This window comes from Lipophrys pholis, assembly GCF_963383615.2.
Source record: "Lipophrys pholis genome assembly, chromosome: 9".
Lineage (NCBI taxonomy): Eukaryota > Metazoa > Chordata > Actinopteri > Blenniiformes > Blenniidae > Lipophrys > Lipophrys pholis.
The window spans coordinates 27,074,047-27,092,288 of NC_137639.1; the positions used below are offsets into that span (position 1 = coordinate 27,074,047).

Genomic DNA, 18,242 nt, shown 5'->3' on the forward strand with positions numbered 1-18,242 from the left:
AGACGCTTAGTTTAGTGAAACCGCAAAGCAGAATAAAACGAAGCACTTGAATGTTGACGGTTAACTGTAGTTCAAAAAGATCGGACCGTAAAAGTGGGTGTTGTTTTTCGTTGTTGTTGAGTTTTTCACGTGCATCGCGATGGATTTAGATTCTGCACGGCTCCCGAGAAGCGGTGGCACTTTTTGCCCTCAATGTCAACTTCGCACTCTCCATCAGCGCAGCGCCGAAGCAGCATGTGAGCGGCCTCGGAGCGAAAGTGTCCTCGGGCTGGAGGAGGAGAAGGAGAGGATTTCTTTGTCTCCAAACTCCAACACAGATGCTTACCATTAGCATAACTTAGCAGGGAACGAAGGAGGAGAGGAGGTGTAAAATGAGGCCACACGTTACCAGCAGATCCGAGCCGCCATCATTTAACAGCAAAGGCGAGCACCTACAGTAGGTGAAAATGGAATGGAGGGTTTTTCGCTGGTGCCAAAAGACCTGTATTTTTTCATGAATGGACCGGAGAACTACCTGCCAAACGTCGGCTTCGGATCTGCCAAAACGCACAATTTGTACCTGAGAGCAGCACAACAATCGAGGCCAAGACTTTTTTTTTTTCTTTCTCGTTTTAATCGTACAGCCAACGCATTGGCAAACAAATTGAAGTATTAGACCAAAGTGTGTGGGGGGGGGGATCTTAAATGCTTATTGTTTTCTTATATTCTGTGCAGCAAATACCAAAGAAAATTGCAGAAGGGTTTAAGTCAAGTGCAGGGAAAAGGAAGAAAAACCCAAAAACATTTGCATTGACAATAGAGCCAGTAATTGTTCTAACTGCTTCTTCTTTTAAACAGCCTACCGCCTCAGTTAATCAATATGTAGATAATGAGAGCAATCAAGCGGTGATGGGCATGACATTCTGGACTAAAAAGGAAGTCTCTGTTTTCGTCAGAGGCGATGCCCTCGCTATTGATTTGTGTACCTTGGCACCCCACTGACGAAATCTATTGTGACATTTCCATTTCTAAATTAAGGCGCTGTGCTGCAGCACTCGTGCAGCTATTGTTAATGGCTGCTGCGGCTCCTGCAGTCGATCGTAGCGCGATGAAGGACCCGTGAGCTGAGGGAGGAACATGGCCGGTGACTCGTGGTCAAAGTGGCTGCGGCGTTGATGCGGACAGGCCAAGCCGAGGCGTTGTTTTGACTCCTAACAAGACTCAGCCGTGTCGCTGTCGTCAAAGGTCTCCCCTCAGGAAGTGTCTGTTTGACCTCCGATCGATGACCCGGAAAGGTCAGGCCCCCTCGAGGGGCTGCGAAACAACCCCCGAGGTCTGTCATGCCGGGGGCCCACGTGGCCTGGGGCCCGGGAGGGGGGGGGTTGGATGTATGTTGGGTGGGGTGTTGGCAGATCGACCCCTGCTTGTACGGCAGCTGTCAGTCAGCCGTGAGAAAATACCCCCCCCCCCCGCCCCCCAAATAAAACCATCCCCAGCTCCCCGGAGCCTCCCGCCTGTGGATTATAAAAGGTAGATAATCCAGATTTGAGTCCCTTCGCCCATCAAACGTGTGAATATTAAGTCACACTGGAAGTTAATAGACTCTGACCTCTATTTCTGCCCACATATGCAAGACTTCCTCTAAAGAACAGTGTAGAAGCCATTCATGTAGATTTAAAACCGGTTTGAGTGTAACTTTACTCAAAGGTTTGCAAATACAAAGCTATTTGGTACTCTCGTGGAGAAAGAGGAATAATTCCATAGATAGTAAACTCTGTGAACTGTACTTAAAATTGTTTTTATTTATTTTTAACAAAAAAGAGATAAAACAACTATTTAAATATTATAAATTAAAAAAAAAATACATCTTTAAGCTGTTATTGAAAGACAAAGTTGTTTATTCATAAACTATCAAATGAAGAAAAACCTCTTTAATTTGTAATGGTTTCAAAATGCTCTCATTAAAAAAAAAAACGCTTCACATACTATTAATTGAAAAATTAGCTTTTAGTCTATTTAGGATTTAGTCTGTTCTCTCTGGAAATGTCTTCATTCGAAGGCATGTGCCCCTCGTGTGGAAGTAAAAGAGAAATAATCCCATAGATTTGAGTCTCATCATAGGAATAATTGAAGAAAAATTGTGTAAAATGGACTTTGATACAAATCTTCATTCAAAAAAATGCACTATAAACAATGTGAACTAAACAATCTGCATAATTTTATTTAAAAAAAAACAAGTTCTAGTCCTTCTGTTTGAAAATATGGAAATGTGAAGGCATGTGTCTCTGAAGTAGAGTGAAAGAGAAATATTATTCCTCCAGATTTAAACTGGTCTTCGACAAGATTGAGAGATGATGAACTTCATCGCTTCTTGTTGTTTGAATTTACCTCTAAAAACAAATGCATATAAAGTTAAATCAACCAGTTTGAATGAATTAAAATGCAAGTTTCCATTTGTAAGTTTGCTTTTTTTGAAGCCTCGTGTCTCTCAGGAGAAGTAAATGAAAGATAATCCCACAGAGTTTTGTCTCTCGACTCGCTTGATGTCAAAATGTTTGTTGACACTTGAGTTGACAGACTTTCTCCCTCCGTTCCAAACGTCCCGCTACTTTAACTTTTTACCTTAAAAAGTCCAAGACAGTAATTGGAAAAACTAGTCAATAGAAAACGTATAGATACTATTATAAAATTGTCCCTTTTAAAAATGTAACTATAAAACAAGTAAAAATAAGTATTTGTAGAATTTTATAATAAAAAAAAAAAGAAGTTCAAGTCTTTTTCATTTGAAAGTATTTGTATCCTCAAATAGGATGAAAAATGAATAATCCAACAGATTTGAGTGTATTTCAGGAGCCGTTAAAAAAAAAAATAAATATATATATATATATATATATATATATATATATATATATATATAAGGAAAGTTTGCTAAATTACCAGCAAAAGAAATAACGTTATGGGAAAAACTATGCGGAAATATTTTTAGTTTGTATTTAGTGTGAAAGTTTAGCTTCCTTGGTTAACGGACATCGGCTCTCCATTCATAAGTTTAGAGCCAATCATTGGTCGATCCCCCGGCGGTGCGCCGGCCTCGCCGCGCGGTGACGTCGACGCAGAACCTCGCTCCGCCCGAGGGTGCAGTCCGAGGCGCGGTCAATCGGATTAGCGTTGATCATGACTGGAGATGATGGGATGTTAATCAGAGAGAGAGAGAGAGAGAGAGAGCGAGCTCCCTCCTCGGATCAATGAGGCCAGTTATTGTCGTCTGGAGCGTATTGACAGCAAGCTGAAAGCAGCTCGCCGCACTCTCCGTTTTACTGTTGTCAGATTTCAGCAGCGGGAAGAAAGATGTTTTCCCAACAAATGAGACGAAGTGAGTCCTTCGTGGGACGTCGGAGACAAGTCCTCCTGAAAGAGCCTCATAACTTCAGTTTATCTTCATTTGTTGCCCATTGATACCCTGATACTGATCCCCTGCATTACAATGCAGTTTCCCAGTGAAAAGCCCGTCAGTGTATTTTAATGCTCATCGACGTCTACGCTTCTTCTACAGGGTGAATAAAGTCAAATCTCTTTCTAATATATATCTTTGCCATCTGGACTCAAACTGAGAGTCCAGTCCGGCCCGCAGGATCACATTACAAGGTGTAACGTTTAATAAGATGACATAGACTGGATTACTTCCCATAAAAGTAGCTTTTGCTCCTATATTAGATTATATGTTGCTCCTGGATTGAAATGAGTTTGAACTGCAATTTATTGGAGGATCATCTTGGGAAAAGTGGTATAAATTCACTTTTCTGAATGTTTTGCAGTCATGAAATCAATATAAATCTTGTTTATAACAGGGTTATATATTCATCAGCTCCTTTCATATATTTCTTGCAATTGTATGGAAAATAATAGTAAAAAAAATCCAAAATCAGCACCAAGCAGACTGAATCACTGTCCTATTTTTTGGTTTTTTGTTGTATTGCTTTAATAGCATTATATAAAACACAAAGCTAAGTCATTTACGGTGACCTTCTGACGCAAAACCGGCAAAACAAACCTTAACTATTAAACATTTCTATGATATAATGTGTTGAAAGTGGAATAAATCTTAGAGAATATTCTGAACATTCAGTGTATTTTATGACAGTTACAGTCATGACCTCTGAATCAAGTCAAGCTATAAGAGGGTCAGTTAAATATTCTCGTCCACATCCAGTTGTTGGGTCAGTGAAAGCATGCCTGGAAAAGAGAAAGTATTGATCAAATGGCACTGGCGTTGCAAATCCATGGAAAATATTGGAAAATGTGTACTAATCAGCAGAAAAATCAATTATCATACGACGTCAGTACACAAGCAAGTTGACTCGCTGATCCGTTTCTAGGTGTGTCCTTTAAAAACAGAACATAAGTCCTGTAAAACAGCTGAGCCCGGTCATTTACGAGTCATTTTACTTCATAACTGTCCTTGAAAGTTAAGGTTGTCCTGGAAAAAGAGGCATTCGCACTCACGTGTTGCACATCCTGCAGTTTGACTGTAATTCTATTTATAGGGTCAAATGTTGTTTGTAGTTGCATGTTGTGTCGTTGATAATGGAGTCGCCATGAATACATGCAGCCTCTCTAAATGTGTGTGAATGTTGGAGATTTGAAACTTAATATGGCGGCAGATTACACAAGGTTTTATTTTTTTTAATGCCTTTTATTTTACGTTATTACATTTTCCTCACAGGAGATTTGTTCGGAAGAAAACTCTATTGATGAATTTGATCAGTTTCTGGGTTGAGTGAGAGTATGAACGTTTTTTTGTTTTTTTTTCCGGAGCGTATTTGCTAAAAATAACCCCTGTGCTCAACAAGAAACGCTGAGCTCTGAAAACAAAACCTCGTCTGTTTCTGCTCTCATTCTGGTTTAAAGCTGGTTGATGTGTGGAGGCGGGACGGTTCCTGCTCGGTGTCTCACTCCGTCTCTCTCTCTCTCTGTCTCTCTCTCTCTACCTCCCTCCCTCTCTCTCTCTCTCTCTCTCTCTCTATCTACCTCTGTGTCCTAGTGGCTTTCCACGGACTGCAGCTGAAGATCAAGCGGGAGCTCCACAGCCCGTGTTCAGAGCTGAGCTCCAACTGCAGTCAGGAGCGGCCCTTCAAGCTCCAGTATGGAGAGAAGTGCCCGTACAGCATCAGGTGGGCCTCGGCCTGCAGCACCGACTCCAAACACGCACGCCTTTTACAAACGCGCAGACTAAATAGTCCAAAACTCCAGAATCCAAACGTGAAAAAAAAAAAAAATATCAAATAGATCAATTTGTTCCAGAAAATAACATTTAATGGCTTAATGGCAATAAAGGGCATATGAATAGATGTGCTTGCATGTCTGTAGCAACCAATAATTTAATACTGACCAATCGGATAATAATTTTAAACATTTTAAATGTAATAAAGCCTAAAACGATCATAATTGTAAGATGTACCTGAAACGTATGTCTCCTCATAAAGACTCCATCCATTATACCTATATTAGAGAAGCAGACTGTTAAAAAAGAAAAAATGCTGTTATGTTATTGGCTGTAGTTTTTATAGTTTCATTGTTTTTTATTGTGACTTCGATTAAGTAATAATTCAATTATTGGCAAAATGTTATGTTTTTACACTGTCGGCAAGTTTTTACTGTATTGACTTTAATATGTTTAAAATTACCCAAATTATTATTGGTTATATATTATTATACACATGTCTTTCAACAAAATTTTATTTGAAGTCATTTTATTGAAGTTAGTTTCACAGTCATACACAAGGTATAGATTGAGTTCACTGTGTGAAACAGCTCCCAATGGGAAACCGACTTCAACAACAAAAAAAAAAAAACTGTCCTATAGGGCAGATTAAAAACTGTTATTTCTTTAGAGCTATTTAATCAAAATATGTGTCTGTATATTCTAATAATACAAAAACATTTTAGTTTGACACAATATACAGCTTTATTTTCAAATTAAAAGCCACTGGACATCAATACTGGCATTTATCCTGAATAATTTTTAAATGTATCGTCACAGTAAGACATTTTTCTGTTAGTGCCAAAAATAAATTTGCAGTTGAATTTCCTCTTTTCCACGTTAAATTAACACTAACAGGACTCGTGTATTGCTTGTTTGGACTGTAATTTCTGTGTTTGTAGGTTGGTATAATGATGTTGCATGCAGAAAGCCTTCTGGAGATGATTTATGATTTATTTGCTTGCCTGCTGGCATCAGCTCAGATTCAGATGGGAAACCAAATACTGCTTGCTGTCTTACCCCCTGTACAAATTTATAACTATATTACGCTCTTCTATTTAAAAGATGCCAATATAAAGTGCAAAGTGTACAATTCGTATACAATTTTTCTGGTAAAAACTATATTTTTGCTATTTAAAATGCATGGTACTCTAACACTGACTAAGGGAAAGTCATGTTATAGTAATAGTACGACATGTTTGATACTCGCAGCATCCTGTGCAAATGCTTGTCAGAAAAAAAGCTTTTTGTAAACATAAAACAATGCCAAACTGTTAACGTATGTACTATAAAACAATATTAGACTTTTGTTTGTCTCCCTAGTATTTAAAAACTTGCTAATTTAAAGTCAGTTTCACACAAAACAAAGAAAAATAGTGAGCATGTGGTAAAATATCAAATTGAGATACAATAAGTAGATTTTTATTCTATTTTTTGGAATAAATTGAGATATCTGACCAATAATGTGCTAACGTGGCTCAATAAAGCTTATTAAAGAGAAACAGTTAAAAGTCTGTTTTGCTAATTCAGTTATGTAAAGTAGGGTAAAATATAGAACACTTATAAAAACAGATAAGATTATTTTTAACATAAATTAATCCCTTTTGCTTGTTTTTGTTGGTTTTCAGTGATTAAAAACTGCTTTTTGACCCCCTCTTTTCTTATGGTTTCCACAGTGCCTATGAGCAGAAGCAGCCAGCAGGAATGAAGCCCTCCAGCCCAGTGACGCCCCCCTGTAGCACCCCCGTGTCCCCCCTTCACCATGGCTCCCCCACGGCGGCCCCGACGCCCAAACCCGACCGGACCTACGCCCACGTACCGCCGTCGCAGCCCCTCCCTGACATCGCCTACTCCATGGACCACAGGTAGGGCCACTCCGTCGGCTCCATGTAAAAGACGTGGGGGGAAAAAAAAATGTTATACCGATGCATTAGACGCATTAAAATACAAAGACATAGTGTAAGTAGACACCTTAAGTTTACGGAGTGTGTTCACTGTCGCCGCCATCTTGGATGAGGATCATCTTCGTCTCCAGTGCATTCACTTCTATTGAAGCAGGAGATCTTTACACAAATCAAATAATCCCAACTCTCTGAATTTTCAACAGACTTTCACACAGTTTACTTTGTCACACAGGACACAAATGTCACTTGGATTCAGGGTGCTTTCTTACATTCAAAATGGGGCTTTTCATATTAAATCACTTGATTAAGATAGATACGGTGCTGGTTCTGTCAGCTGTTACTGACACATTTCTTTACCACAGTGTTTATCAACAATTTAACGTTGTGTTTCACCAAATGTGTTGAAAATTTACTGGGTTATGATTTTTCTTTAAGTGCATAAAGACCTTCCTCAAAAAATGGAGGCAAAACGGGTCCTCATCCAATATGGCGGCAACAATAAACACACTCCAGCAGTTAATAGAGTGTCTACTTCTTTGATGTCGATGTTTGTCATCTGGTGCATCAGTGTGATTGGTGAAGAAAACCTTCTGGGGTGGACTCCATGTTGACACATCGATGGGTTCAAGTCTGTCTCCTTGACTTTGTTCGTCCGTCATCACACCGGTACTTTTTCCCCACTTCACGGTGAATCCGACTTGCCCGCCCCTCTCAGGTTTCGCCGTCAGCTCTCGGAGCCGTGCCACTCGTTCCCCTCCCCTCCGACGATGGCTCGGGACGGCCGGCCCATCTACCACAGGCAGATGTCGGAGCCCAACATCCCCTTCCCTCCTCAAGGCTTCAAGCAGGAGTACCCCGACCCGCTCTTCGAACACCCGACCATGATGGGAGCACCGCTGCCCCACGCGTACCCGGGCGGCATGATGATCAAGCAGGAGCCGAGGGACTTCACCTACGACTCAGGTGAGTTCCCTTCACTTCTGTTACCCTCCTCTGATAAGTAGAAAAGAAAAACTGTTTCTTTTTCTTTCCTTTTTTTTTTTTAGCTTTCCAAGCATTGTCATTTTAGGGATGGAAGGAGGGGGTTGGTGTTTATTGAGTTTGCCCATTATTAGGGCCGGGGATCTGGTTGGACCGGGTGTCTGTGCTGTTTGCCATTTCCTGTGGCGCTCTAATAGAAAAGGGGTGGGGTGGGGTGGGGGGGCAGTGCCTGGTCACCGTCCAGAATCCGCCCTCCCACGCATGTCCGCTCCCTTCGGTTAGACAGTGAAGAGACCTAATCACGGCGCCTCTGTGGAGCCCGAGGCTACATCAGGACATGAATGAACATTCGTCAGGTTCATTCACAAGGCGACAGAGAGACAGAGATGACCCAGGAGAGTCTGTGTGACCAGTCAGGGGGAAAAGCAACCGGTTCAAGGGAAACACTGGCAGCCGTTTTCACGACTCTTTTACTGCAAGTCGCTTGTTTTTTTGTTGTTGTTTTTTTTAACCGGAAGTTCAGTACAGCTACAATCACATGCATTTTATTACTTTTTACCAGCAGGATTAATCTTGTTTTTAATATATTCTCAACTGTGAGACTTGACATTCAGTTCAAAATCGTCCTTATTTCTCACCGGACACTGAGTTGTTACGAGGCGGTGGTTTACAAGTGTTACTGTGATCTGCATCGTGACTTAATCTGTTGTAGTTGATATTTAATGTCCTAATTAATCACTTTGAACAAAATATGGCACAATCGCAAACTATTCAGTTCAATGTTACGTCTTTAGAGTACTTCAGCAAACTTACTGTATAACACTGATCTATATATGATAGAAACTTTAAAGAGTATATTGTTTCACATTTCCAAAATTGAACTAAGTGAACAGACATGTAAAGCCAATTTTTACCACAAGGTGGTGCAGCGAGTCACACCACATCAAATTGCTTTATTCAGTTCAAGAAAACGCCAATAGAAAAAAACAACAGACTCTGGAAAGATTAACAACTGAGATTTGACTAGGAAACGACTACTGTAACAGCAAACTGCTAAAGTTCAGACAGAGACTCATTACTGCCACCAGCAGGACAAATGTGGCATTACTTAAATCTTACATTGTGTACCTGTAAACTGTTATCAAAGTTTTCAATGACGCACGTAATCTCCCATAGATTTGCTTGACAAATAGCAAAAATATTAAGTGGAATTGCTTTCGGAAATGTCTCATTTGACATGTTTGATGATTTGTCGAAGCACCGATTGGTCTTGCCATCTTGTGTCCTGCGCCGTATATCTAAGATGGATCATCACAGTGGATTTATTAGCCGTCACAGCGGAGCATGTTGACTGGAGCAGGCCTGTTGGAAAGGATGGGAGGGGAGCTGGTAATTCCATTAGCAGCAATTTCCTCTACAAGCCCATTACTTTGATGAAGCTCAGAGAAATGTTTATGGGCCCTAAATGAAGGGCCTCAGTCTGTTTATCGGACATTGGCTCGGTAATCTGTCCGGGTCGCTTTTGATCGCAGCGTCTCTCCTGTTGGTGTGGAAGGTTCAGATAAACAGTCTTCACTGGAAAGCAAAGACAGGCAAATGGACAATTAAAGGTTTTAATGGAATGGGAAAATGTTGATTATTTATGATGAAAACATAATAATAAAATAAAACTCATGAAGTTGTTTCTATAAATAAATTACACAAAGTAGTCTAATATTGTTGAGTTTAATTACCTGCATCTGAATATCAGTAAAAGATGTAATCGGTTTTCACGCTTGTTACAAATCATAAACAACATCTACTACGAGCCTCTAATAAAAATAAAATAAAAAAATTTAATTTTAAGATTTTTTTAAGTATTTTCAGCTGCCCCGGCTGGCTCAGTTGGTAGAGCATGAGACTCACAATCTCAGGGTAGTGGGTTCGTGTCCCACGCCGGGCGCCACCTTCCCGTGGGCTCACCACCTGCAGGAAGGTTCTTAAATGGTGCATTGTGATCTGGGTGACGGTGCTCAGACTGTCACCCCCGCGACCCGGAAACGGATAAGCGGAAGAAAATGAATGAATGAATGAATTTTCAGCTGCTTTGTTTTTGATTTGTATGATTTCATTTGATGTGTAATAAATAAAACTTTGAAGTTAAAATGTTCTGGAGAAATATGTTTAAGAACAACGTTTGGGAATAGCAACATGGAAGAGAAAGTGATTATTCTTGAATCATGAATGTGAAACTGCTTTTTCTGATGCAAAGTCCCCACAAATTGCAATGCATCCAGTTGGTCAAGACGTCGTGTCCATATGTGCTTGGATCTCACCCGGCTTCAAATGAAGGAATACAAAACTGTTTGAAGAACTGTTAAAACCCGGACAATTTCATATTTGCGACTCGCTTCTCTCTTAAAGAGGCAGGCACACAGAAAAATGTTAAGTATGCGCAAAATCAAGATGCGGGATAGTCAAAATCAGCCAACAAAAAGGCCTGTCTGATGGCCTCACTCGTCACCTCACATAGGTCAGGAAGTTGACTTCACTTTCTTTCACCTAAGCCCCGCCCACTTCCTGCCTTCACAATATATTGACCACATTTGGTCATTTACTCACCATTTCCTGTTGTTCCCAAACTGAGGATGGATGAAAGGCATCAGTCTTCTTCGCTGCTATGCCCACTGGGTCATTATGGGGCTGGAGTCGGTCCAAGCGGGAAGGACGAGGCCTGGATGAGGTCGCCTCTCCATCACAGGGCAAACACACGGACATGAACACTTGTGGGCAATTTAGAGTCACCTTTCAACTTTAACTGCATGAACAAGGAGGCCCTAAAGCCCAGAGTCAAACCGCTACACCACCATATAGTGATGATGTTACCTTTAAAAAAAAAAAAAAACAGGTAATAAGAACAGTATAATTCGACTTGATATGGAGGAGGAACTGGTGCAGCGAGACACTGAGCAAGACTTCACATGACATGACGAGCACAGTGGGAAAGTGACTTAGCAAGAAGGAAAAGACTGATGATGGAGACAGACGACGATTTCTGCCTTTGACACAAGGTAGTAGGGAAACAAGTGTCTAATAATTCACATTAAAGGTCTTTTTGTTCATTAATTCTTTCACAGTAGGAATCGGTTGTGTATTGCAGTTTGCTTTCTAACTTATCGCCTCGGTAGAAAAAGCCGCAACCCCCTTTTCTCCTATCTTTCATTTGACATAACATCATAATAAAGCCAAACCAGGCGGACACACTCAGACACAAACATACAAAAGCAGAACCAGGAAAGTGTTTTTTTTGTTGTTTTTTTTATCTGGACTCCAGGTTGGGAACCCCCAGTGTTAAATATGGTCATATCAGTATAAAACTGTTTGAAGATATCGGCCAGTAAACAGATTATTTAAGAAAAATTGGGAAATAAGTCTGTTTTAGATCATTTTGACTCTTTAATACTGATTTTACGACAAGTAAATGCCTTATAATAGGTTGGGGGTTTTTTGTGTGACTTTTCATGTCCACACAAGTGAAAAATTAAGTTCACAAAAGGGTGTTGAATAATTCAACAACACTAAGAAAGGGTAGGGGAGTCAAACCAGTGAGATTAACCGAAAGAAAAAAGGTTGTTTCACCAAGAGATTGAGAAGATATGTCCTTGGTGTCTTGGCGAACGTCGCAGGCAGCTGCAGAGCATTCAGTGAAAACATGAAAGAAACCAACACCTGCAGGTCCGTTTAGCTCCGATGTGAAAACGTGCGTGGAGGCGTCGTCTCGGGGGCTCCTCACAAAACTTACACCATGTTTCACTCGGTAGCGAATCTCCCTCCGAGTGGAGACGCTCGCGGCGTGCATCGGCGGTGTGATGTGGAGAGCGCTGCCCCTGGCTGCGAGCTGCCGCCGCAGCGCCGACCCCGGAGGGCCTTTTTCCTTTAATCAGAGCCAGTGGTGCATTGAGTGAACAGGCTCTGACTGCTCTCAGATAACCGAGATCGTGTTCTTAATGCTGCCTTCGGGCCCTTTAACACCCACTCTCGTTCTTGCCTGCCTTTCAGCAGAAGTGCCTAGCTGCCACTCTGTCTACCTACGGCAAGACGGCTATCTGGCTCACGCTAACCGGACTGAAGGTACCTCCGATGTCACATGGGGATGTTTTTAGGGGCGGGGTGGGGGTTTGCCGGGGATGGGATCCTGGGATTTTTCCTGAACATTGCATCAAATCTCCTGTTTTCTGTCCTGTCTTCCAGGTTGTATGTTTGACAAAGTGGCCCGACACTTCTACGACGATACCTGCGTGGTGCCCGAGAAGGTCGAAGGTAAGTCTTTCCTGAGATCCATGTAAAAGAAAAGAAAAAAAAACAACTGGGGCAGTCAAAATGAACAGATTGATCGCTCATCATCCGTTGATCTCTCTTGCTCTGCAGGTGACATCAAGCAGGAGTCCGGCCTGTACCGCGAGGGCCCGTCGTACCAGCGCAGAGGCTCGCTGCAGCTCTGGCAGTTCCTGGTGGCTCTGCTGGATGACCCGTCCAACTCCCACTTCATCGCCTGGACCGGCCGCGGCATGGAGTTCAAGCTCATCGAGCCAGAAGAGGTGAGCAGAGCACATCCGGCATAGTCCCTTCTCTGCTTTCGTCTGTCTGTTTTGCATCTATATTGTGTTTTTCTAATGAGGATGTGGACGATCAGCCAACACACATCAAGTAAATGTGTTTTAATACGCTATGCTAAGTGGCTCATTTTGTTTTCGTGGAACTTGCCGTCAGTCGGACACGAAACGAGCCCAGAAAGAGCCACAAGATATTCTGTGAACTTGTCATACGTGAGAATGTTGTTGGGTGTTGCGTTAACGGTCCGTACATGACATTGTCTTTTTCCCCTTGAGATTTGATCTACATAATAACGTAACTTCAATATTTGACCCTGCATTTTTTTGGATTGGTCACACTTTTATTTAATATTTGAAATTTAGTTGTTTTGAATTTGCAGAGCGTGGATGAACAAACGCTATTTATTGCTCTTCTAATGTCTCTAATGTTTGCAAGATTGTGGATTGTAGCTTTTACGTTAAGAGTGGTAATTGGGTTGGTGGGTCCTTACATAAAGGCCTGCAACCATAATGCCTGTTAGTTTGCACTTAAGCTTTTTTCATGATTTTAATCGGCTTTCATCACATTTTCATTATATTTAGCCGAAAATTTGCTCGAAACAAATGTATATTTAGTTTAAATCATAAATTAGTCTGTATTTATCATGATTATCTGTCATAAAATACAGTAAATGAGACATGTTGAGACAAAAAAAACACCAAATCTAACAGATAATTGATCTGCTTTTGTGTGTTATTGCATTCTTCTGTAATATTTGCATTGATAATACAAAGTAAGCCACTTGAAAACATCGTTTTTGACTTGGTAAGCAAGTTTTTCATTATTTTCTGTCACATTTGCACCTAACCAGATAGATAAAACTATTAAAAACAAGCCAAAAAGATTCAATTAGGAACTTATTTGTTTGAGAGAGATCAAAAATATAAATTTTCAGCTAAATCAGCTTGTTGGCAGCGGATGAACAGGCAGTTCAACAGTTGAATCGAGACAAATCAAACACGGCCTCCCTCCAGTATCTCATAGCTTTATTCTGCACTCCCCAGTCTGACCCCTTCCCTGCTAAATATTTCACGGGACATATTCCTAAAAATATAACCCATGTTGGCAGTTGGGCCGTTTGAAATGAAAACAGAGGCTGTGTGTGTGTGTGTGTGTGTGTGTGTGTGTGTGTGTGTGTGTGTGTGTGTGTGTGTGTGTGTGTGTGTGTGTGTGTGTGTGTGTGTGTGTGTGTGTGTGTGTGTGTGTGTCCACATCACACACAGTGGGGCTCAGTCACTGTCGCTGGAGGGTGGGGGTGGGTGTGGGGGGGTCGGCGCTGCAGAAAGGGGGAGATAGAGGAGTACCTGGCAGAGGTCCACGCGGCCCGATGGTGTCGGGAGGTACGGGCCAGCTGCAGCTAACAGGGGGGCCCATTCATGCCATCAGGTGACCAAACGCAGTCGCATCGGGACGCCGCGGACAAACGTTCGCCGCCGACTTCTGCTCCTCGTAGCGGGCAGGTGTAGCCCCGTCAACGGCCCAGAGGACGGGCGGGCGGGGGGGAGGGGGACAGCAGGTCCTCTGATTGGGGGAGAGAATAACGGGAGAGAGCGAGCGGAGCTGGAGCAAAGAGCGTTGAGGAGGCGGCGGGTTTGGGCTGCGGGGCCGGGTGGTGGGTGGTCTGGTCGACAGGTGCTGGAACATCTGCTGCCTCCTCCGCTGGGCGTGTGACAAGCTCCTAATGAACACATCCCTGGGCAGGTCCGCTCAGGCTGGACGCCTTCTAATTACTGGTACATTAGCAAAATATGGACTCATGAGTTCGTTTTTAACATTTCAGCCGCCGCCACGTTCACGTCAGGAAATCAGGTCGAGCGTGCGTCTTTGTTTGCGGACTCCCTTTGTTTATACTGTGTGTGTGTGTGTTTGTGACGAAGGTGGCACGACGGTGGGGGATACAGAAGAATCGGCCGGCGATGAATTACGACAAACTCAGCAGATCGTTGCGCTACTACTACGAGAAAGGAATCATGCAAAAGGTAAAAAAAAAATTAAATAAAAATGACAAAAATGTGCAACTCAGAAATCGAAATGACACCAGATCCGTCAGTGACGATACTTGTGTTTTAATAGTTGTGATTTGTGCTTTTTAAATCAACTTAATGCTTCACTTGTACCCCACCGACGTCGCCATGATCAAATCTCTCATATGTAATATTTCTGCGGCTTCCCCATGTGTTTTCGATTCCTCCTCCGTTTTTATAAGCTTACCTTCCATATTATAGTGTTAAAGGTAGAAAAGATAAAGGTCACGCATCAAAAGCTAAAAGTCAACAGATAAAACTTAAATTAATAGGTCAATTCAAGACATTCGCCTGCTGACACCCTGTGAGAAAACTCCACCATGTTAATCATTGGACCTGTTTTGGGAGTGAACTAAAACCACCCCAAGTCGAGCGACGGCAAAATGACAACTTAACAGACTTAGATCCATTAGTGCATCGATCCATTTAGCCATTTACAATATTGCTCTATTCTTCCTTTCTGATCTGATCTGATTGTGATCAGAACAAATGCAAAAGCGATGTGAACAAATTCATGTCGTAATTGTGAATAGATTCATTTGGAAAGGTTTTGCTTTTGAGAGGAGAAATTTCCTTGAACCCTGATACTGTGATTACATTCTACCCCCTGGATTCATTTGGATTAAATCTGTGTAGAAATGTCAAAAACGGTGCAATATTAGAATATTTGTCACTTTTTCTTTTTGCGCTTTGTTTTTGGAGAAGCTTTTGGACAAATCTCTTTTTGCCTGCTTTCTGCTAGATGTTGGACTTTGTTAGATACGGTTATGAGAAGTGGGCAAGGCAGATCATTTTATCCGCACCAAAATATAAATATCAAGGTAAAAGCTACTTAAATGCCTTTTGAATAACTGCCATAATAAGAATGATTAACATCATGATAATAAGAGAATGGTGACCTGCCCATCGATCTTCAGCTGGATCAACTGTATAGAAAAAGTCTATTTATGTATGTTTGCAAAACCAAAGTTAGAAAATTACATTACAATCAAACTGGAACGGTTTCCAACAACAACAACAAAAAAAAGAATAGTTTTATAACTGTATCACCTCTTTGACGCAACGCTGCTTTAGAACAGAAGAGTTTACTTAACTAAACGTATAGTGGAGCTCAGGAAGCAAGTGGGAAAATGTGGCTCTCACAGGAAAGATGTCTTTTTTTTTTCTTTTCTTTTTTTTATTAATCTTAGGATATGAAGAAACAAGTTTAGAGAAAAATGTTTTTTATTAAATCACACACAATGCATTGTAAGTGGAATACAAGCCTCATAATAAAAGATATTGTTTCTGTTGCACCATTCAGACTAAAGTCAGTTCCCAGTGCTTAACAAGGAAATAACAGAATTACATTAAAATCAAAGGAAAATAAGGAGAATAAATCAATAGAATAAGTGTAACAGGTACGACAGTTACAAGCTACACATGAAGACTTCAGGTTAATCTAACTAACATGATAAAATGTTTTCAGGATTTATATGTAATAAAAAACAAAGACAAAAAACAACAACATGTCCATCATTGATCCAGAAGTTACTTCTTACCCTGTAGAGTGGGTCAAGTTCTTGATTCACAGCATGAAGGTCTGATCTGGTTGCGTGTCGCCTTCAGGTGGCCGGCGAGAGATACGTGTACAAGTTTGTGTGCGACCCCGAGGCCTTGTTCTCCATGGCGTTCCCCGACAATCAGCGGCCGGTGCTGAAGACGGACATGGAGCGGCAGATCAACGAGGAGGACACGGTGCCGCTGTCGCACTTTGACGAGAACATGGCCTACGTGCAGGAGGCGCCCTACTGCCAGCCGCACCCCTACAGCGAGGGCTACGTCTATTAACGTCAGCCTCAACACACACACACACACACACACACACACACACACACACACACTTCCCTCCCCTCGTACACCTGAGACTGTCATGTCCTCTAATTCACAGCCGCTCCGGGATTAAAAGTCAACACACACGCACACACGCAGCGGAGCTTCCCGTCCCTCACACACACACACACACACACACACACACACACACACACACACACACACACACACACACACACACACACACACTGTCTTTCTGACGTCCAAGCCGCACAGCAGGATGGAGAGTGCACTTTATGGACAGGAACGGCGCGGTGTTAACCTGCCAGCCTCGCGCTTGGCGTTTTACCGTTCTTTACGTTTTGTACATTAAGGTGGAAATCCCCCCCCCCCCCCCCCTTTCTTTTTTCATGAATATTATTATTATTATCATCATAACTTCGAGCATGTGCCGCCTTGTGAGAAACGGACTCAATGGCCCTCGAAGCACGAGCCGTCCCGTCCTGGAAACGTCCAGTATTGACACTTTTTACGGTGAACTATTGACTTGGGGACGTAAAGTGATTATAAAAGAGACTTGGTTAGCCAACAGGAGGCTCTACCTCCCAACAGATCTCTCTATCTCTCTCTATCTCTCATGAACTGTAGATCTCATCATGTAAGCGTCACCTTTGCTGTAAGCTCCACTGGATCAGACCCTCCAAACAGCTCAGATAAGCCGTGTGGGTCGTCGAAGAAGCAAAGGACGCGTTGGAATCGTACGGATGAAAAGACTTTTTTCTTTTTTTTCTTTTTTTTTCCTGCGTCACATGTGAACGGCCGGTGTTTAAGATGATCAACGAAGCCGCAGGCCGCTGTAAGATAACTCATTTCCTGTAAACAGCCATCTTTTCCCCTCCCCCTCCTTTCTATTCTAAGATGAGCTGCAGTCGTTCATTTATGTCATTTGGGTGTTCAGTTTTGGGTTTTTTTTGTTTTGTTTTTTAAACAAGTTGAAAAGTGTATGTAAAGTCAAAGTGGATTCAGCCGTTTCTGTCTGTTTAGCATTCAGGATAGCGTTTCCATCCCCCAATAATAATGAATTAAAAGACGGAAGGAAAAAAAAAGAATTCAGCTGATTTGATTGGCAAAACAAAATAAAAAGCTTAAAATGAATAATAAAATCAGACTTTTTTTCCCTTATTTCAGTTTTGTTCCAGGTGAACATTATAAGTGTATATTTTGCTTTAAAAAAGACAAACAAACCTGTTGCTTTGCCATTATTAGGTTGGTCAATAAAAGTATACGAACTATTTAGAGTTTTATAAGGTGATGAATAAAACTTCATGTTATTGTATAATCAGATAAATGCACATTTTGTTGCTGCTTCAAACTGTAAGTGTATTTTCTAGTCTCAAGATTTCAAAGAAAAAAATAAGTGTGGCAGCTATGGCCTGCTATTTTATTTTATTCTATATATATTTTTTTTTCCCCCATTTTTGTTCAGTTTGAGCATTAAAAAAAAAAAAGAATCTGTCTGAGTTTTGTTTCTTGAGGTTCACGTGTGCGGGACGGGATTGGCAGTAGGAAAACAAATCTCTAATAAAATAGGTATTAAACCAAGAAAACGACTTTTTTAAATATTTGATGCAAATTCTCATCACATTAAAG

At 41.6% G+C, this 18,242-nt stretch overlaps 1 protein-coding gene across 4 annotated transcripts in view; it reads left to right on the forward strand.

The window, feature by feature from the left end:
• Positions 1-16,610, forward strand: part of etv1 (ETS variant transcription factor 1) — a gene marked incomplete at both ends in the record, with an annotated part of 28,163 nt that extends 11,553 nt beyond the window's left edge. For 3 of the 4 annotated variants that reach the window (XM_080472389.1, XM_080472390.1, XM_080472391.1), the window contains 8 exons: positions 5,021-5,150; positions 6,916-7,104; positions 7,859-8,106; positions 12,166-12,234; positions 12,355-12,423; positions 12,532-12,701; positions 14,634-14,735; positions 16,389-16,610. In XM_080472389.1, the coding sequence (XP_080328515.1) occupies positions 5,021-5,150; positions 6,916-7,104; positions 7,859-8,106; positions 12,166-12,234; positions 12,355-12,423; positions 12,532-12,701; positions 14,634-14,735; positions 16,389-16,610 (1,199 nt within the window). The remainder of the gene's footprint in view (positions 1-5,020; positions 5,151-6,915; positions 7,105-7,858; positions 8,107-12,165; positions 12,235-12,354; positions 12,424-12,531; positions 12,702-14,633; positions 14,736-16,388) is intronic. The other variant, XM_080472392.1, reaches the window with a different exon arrangement.
• Between the last annotated feature and the right edge of the window lie 1,632 nt (positions 16,611-18,242).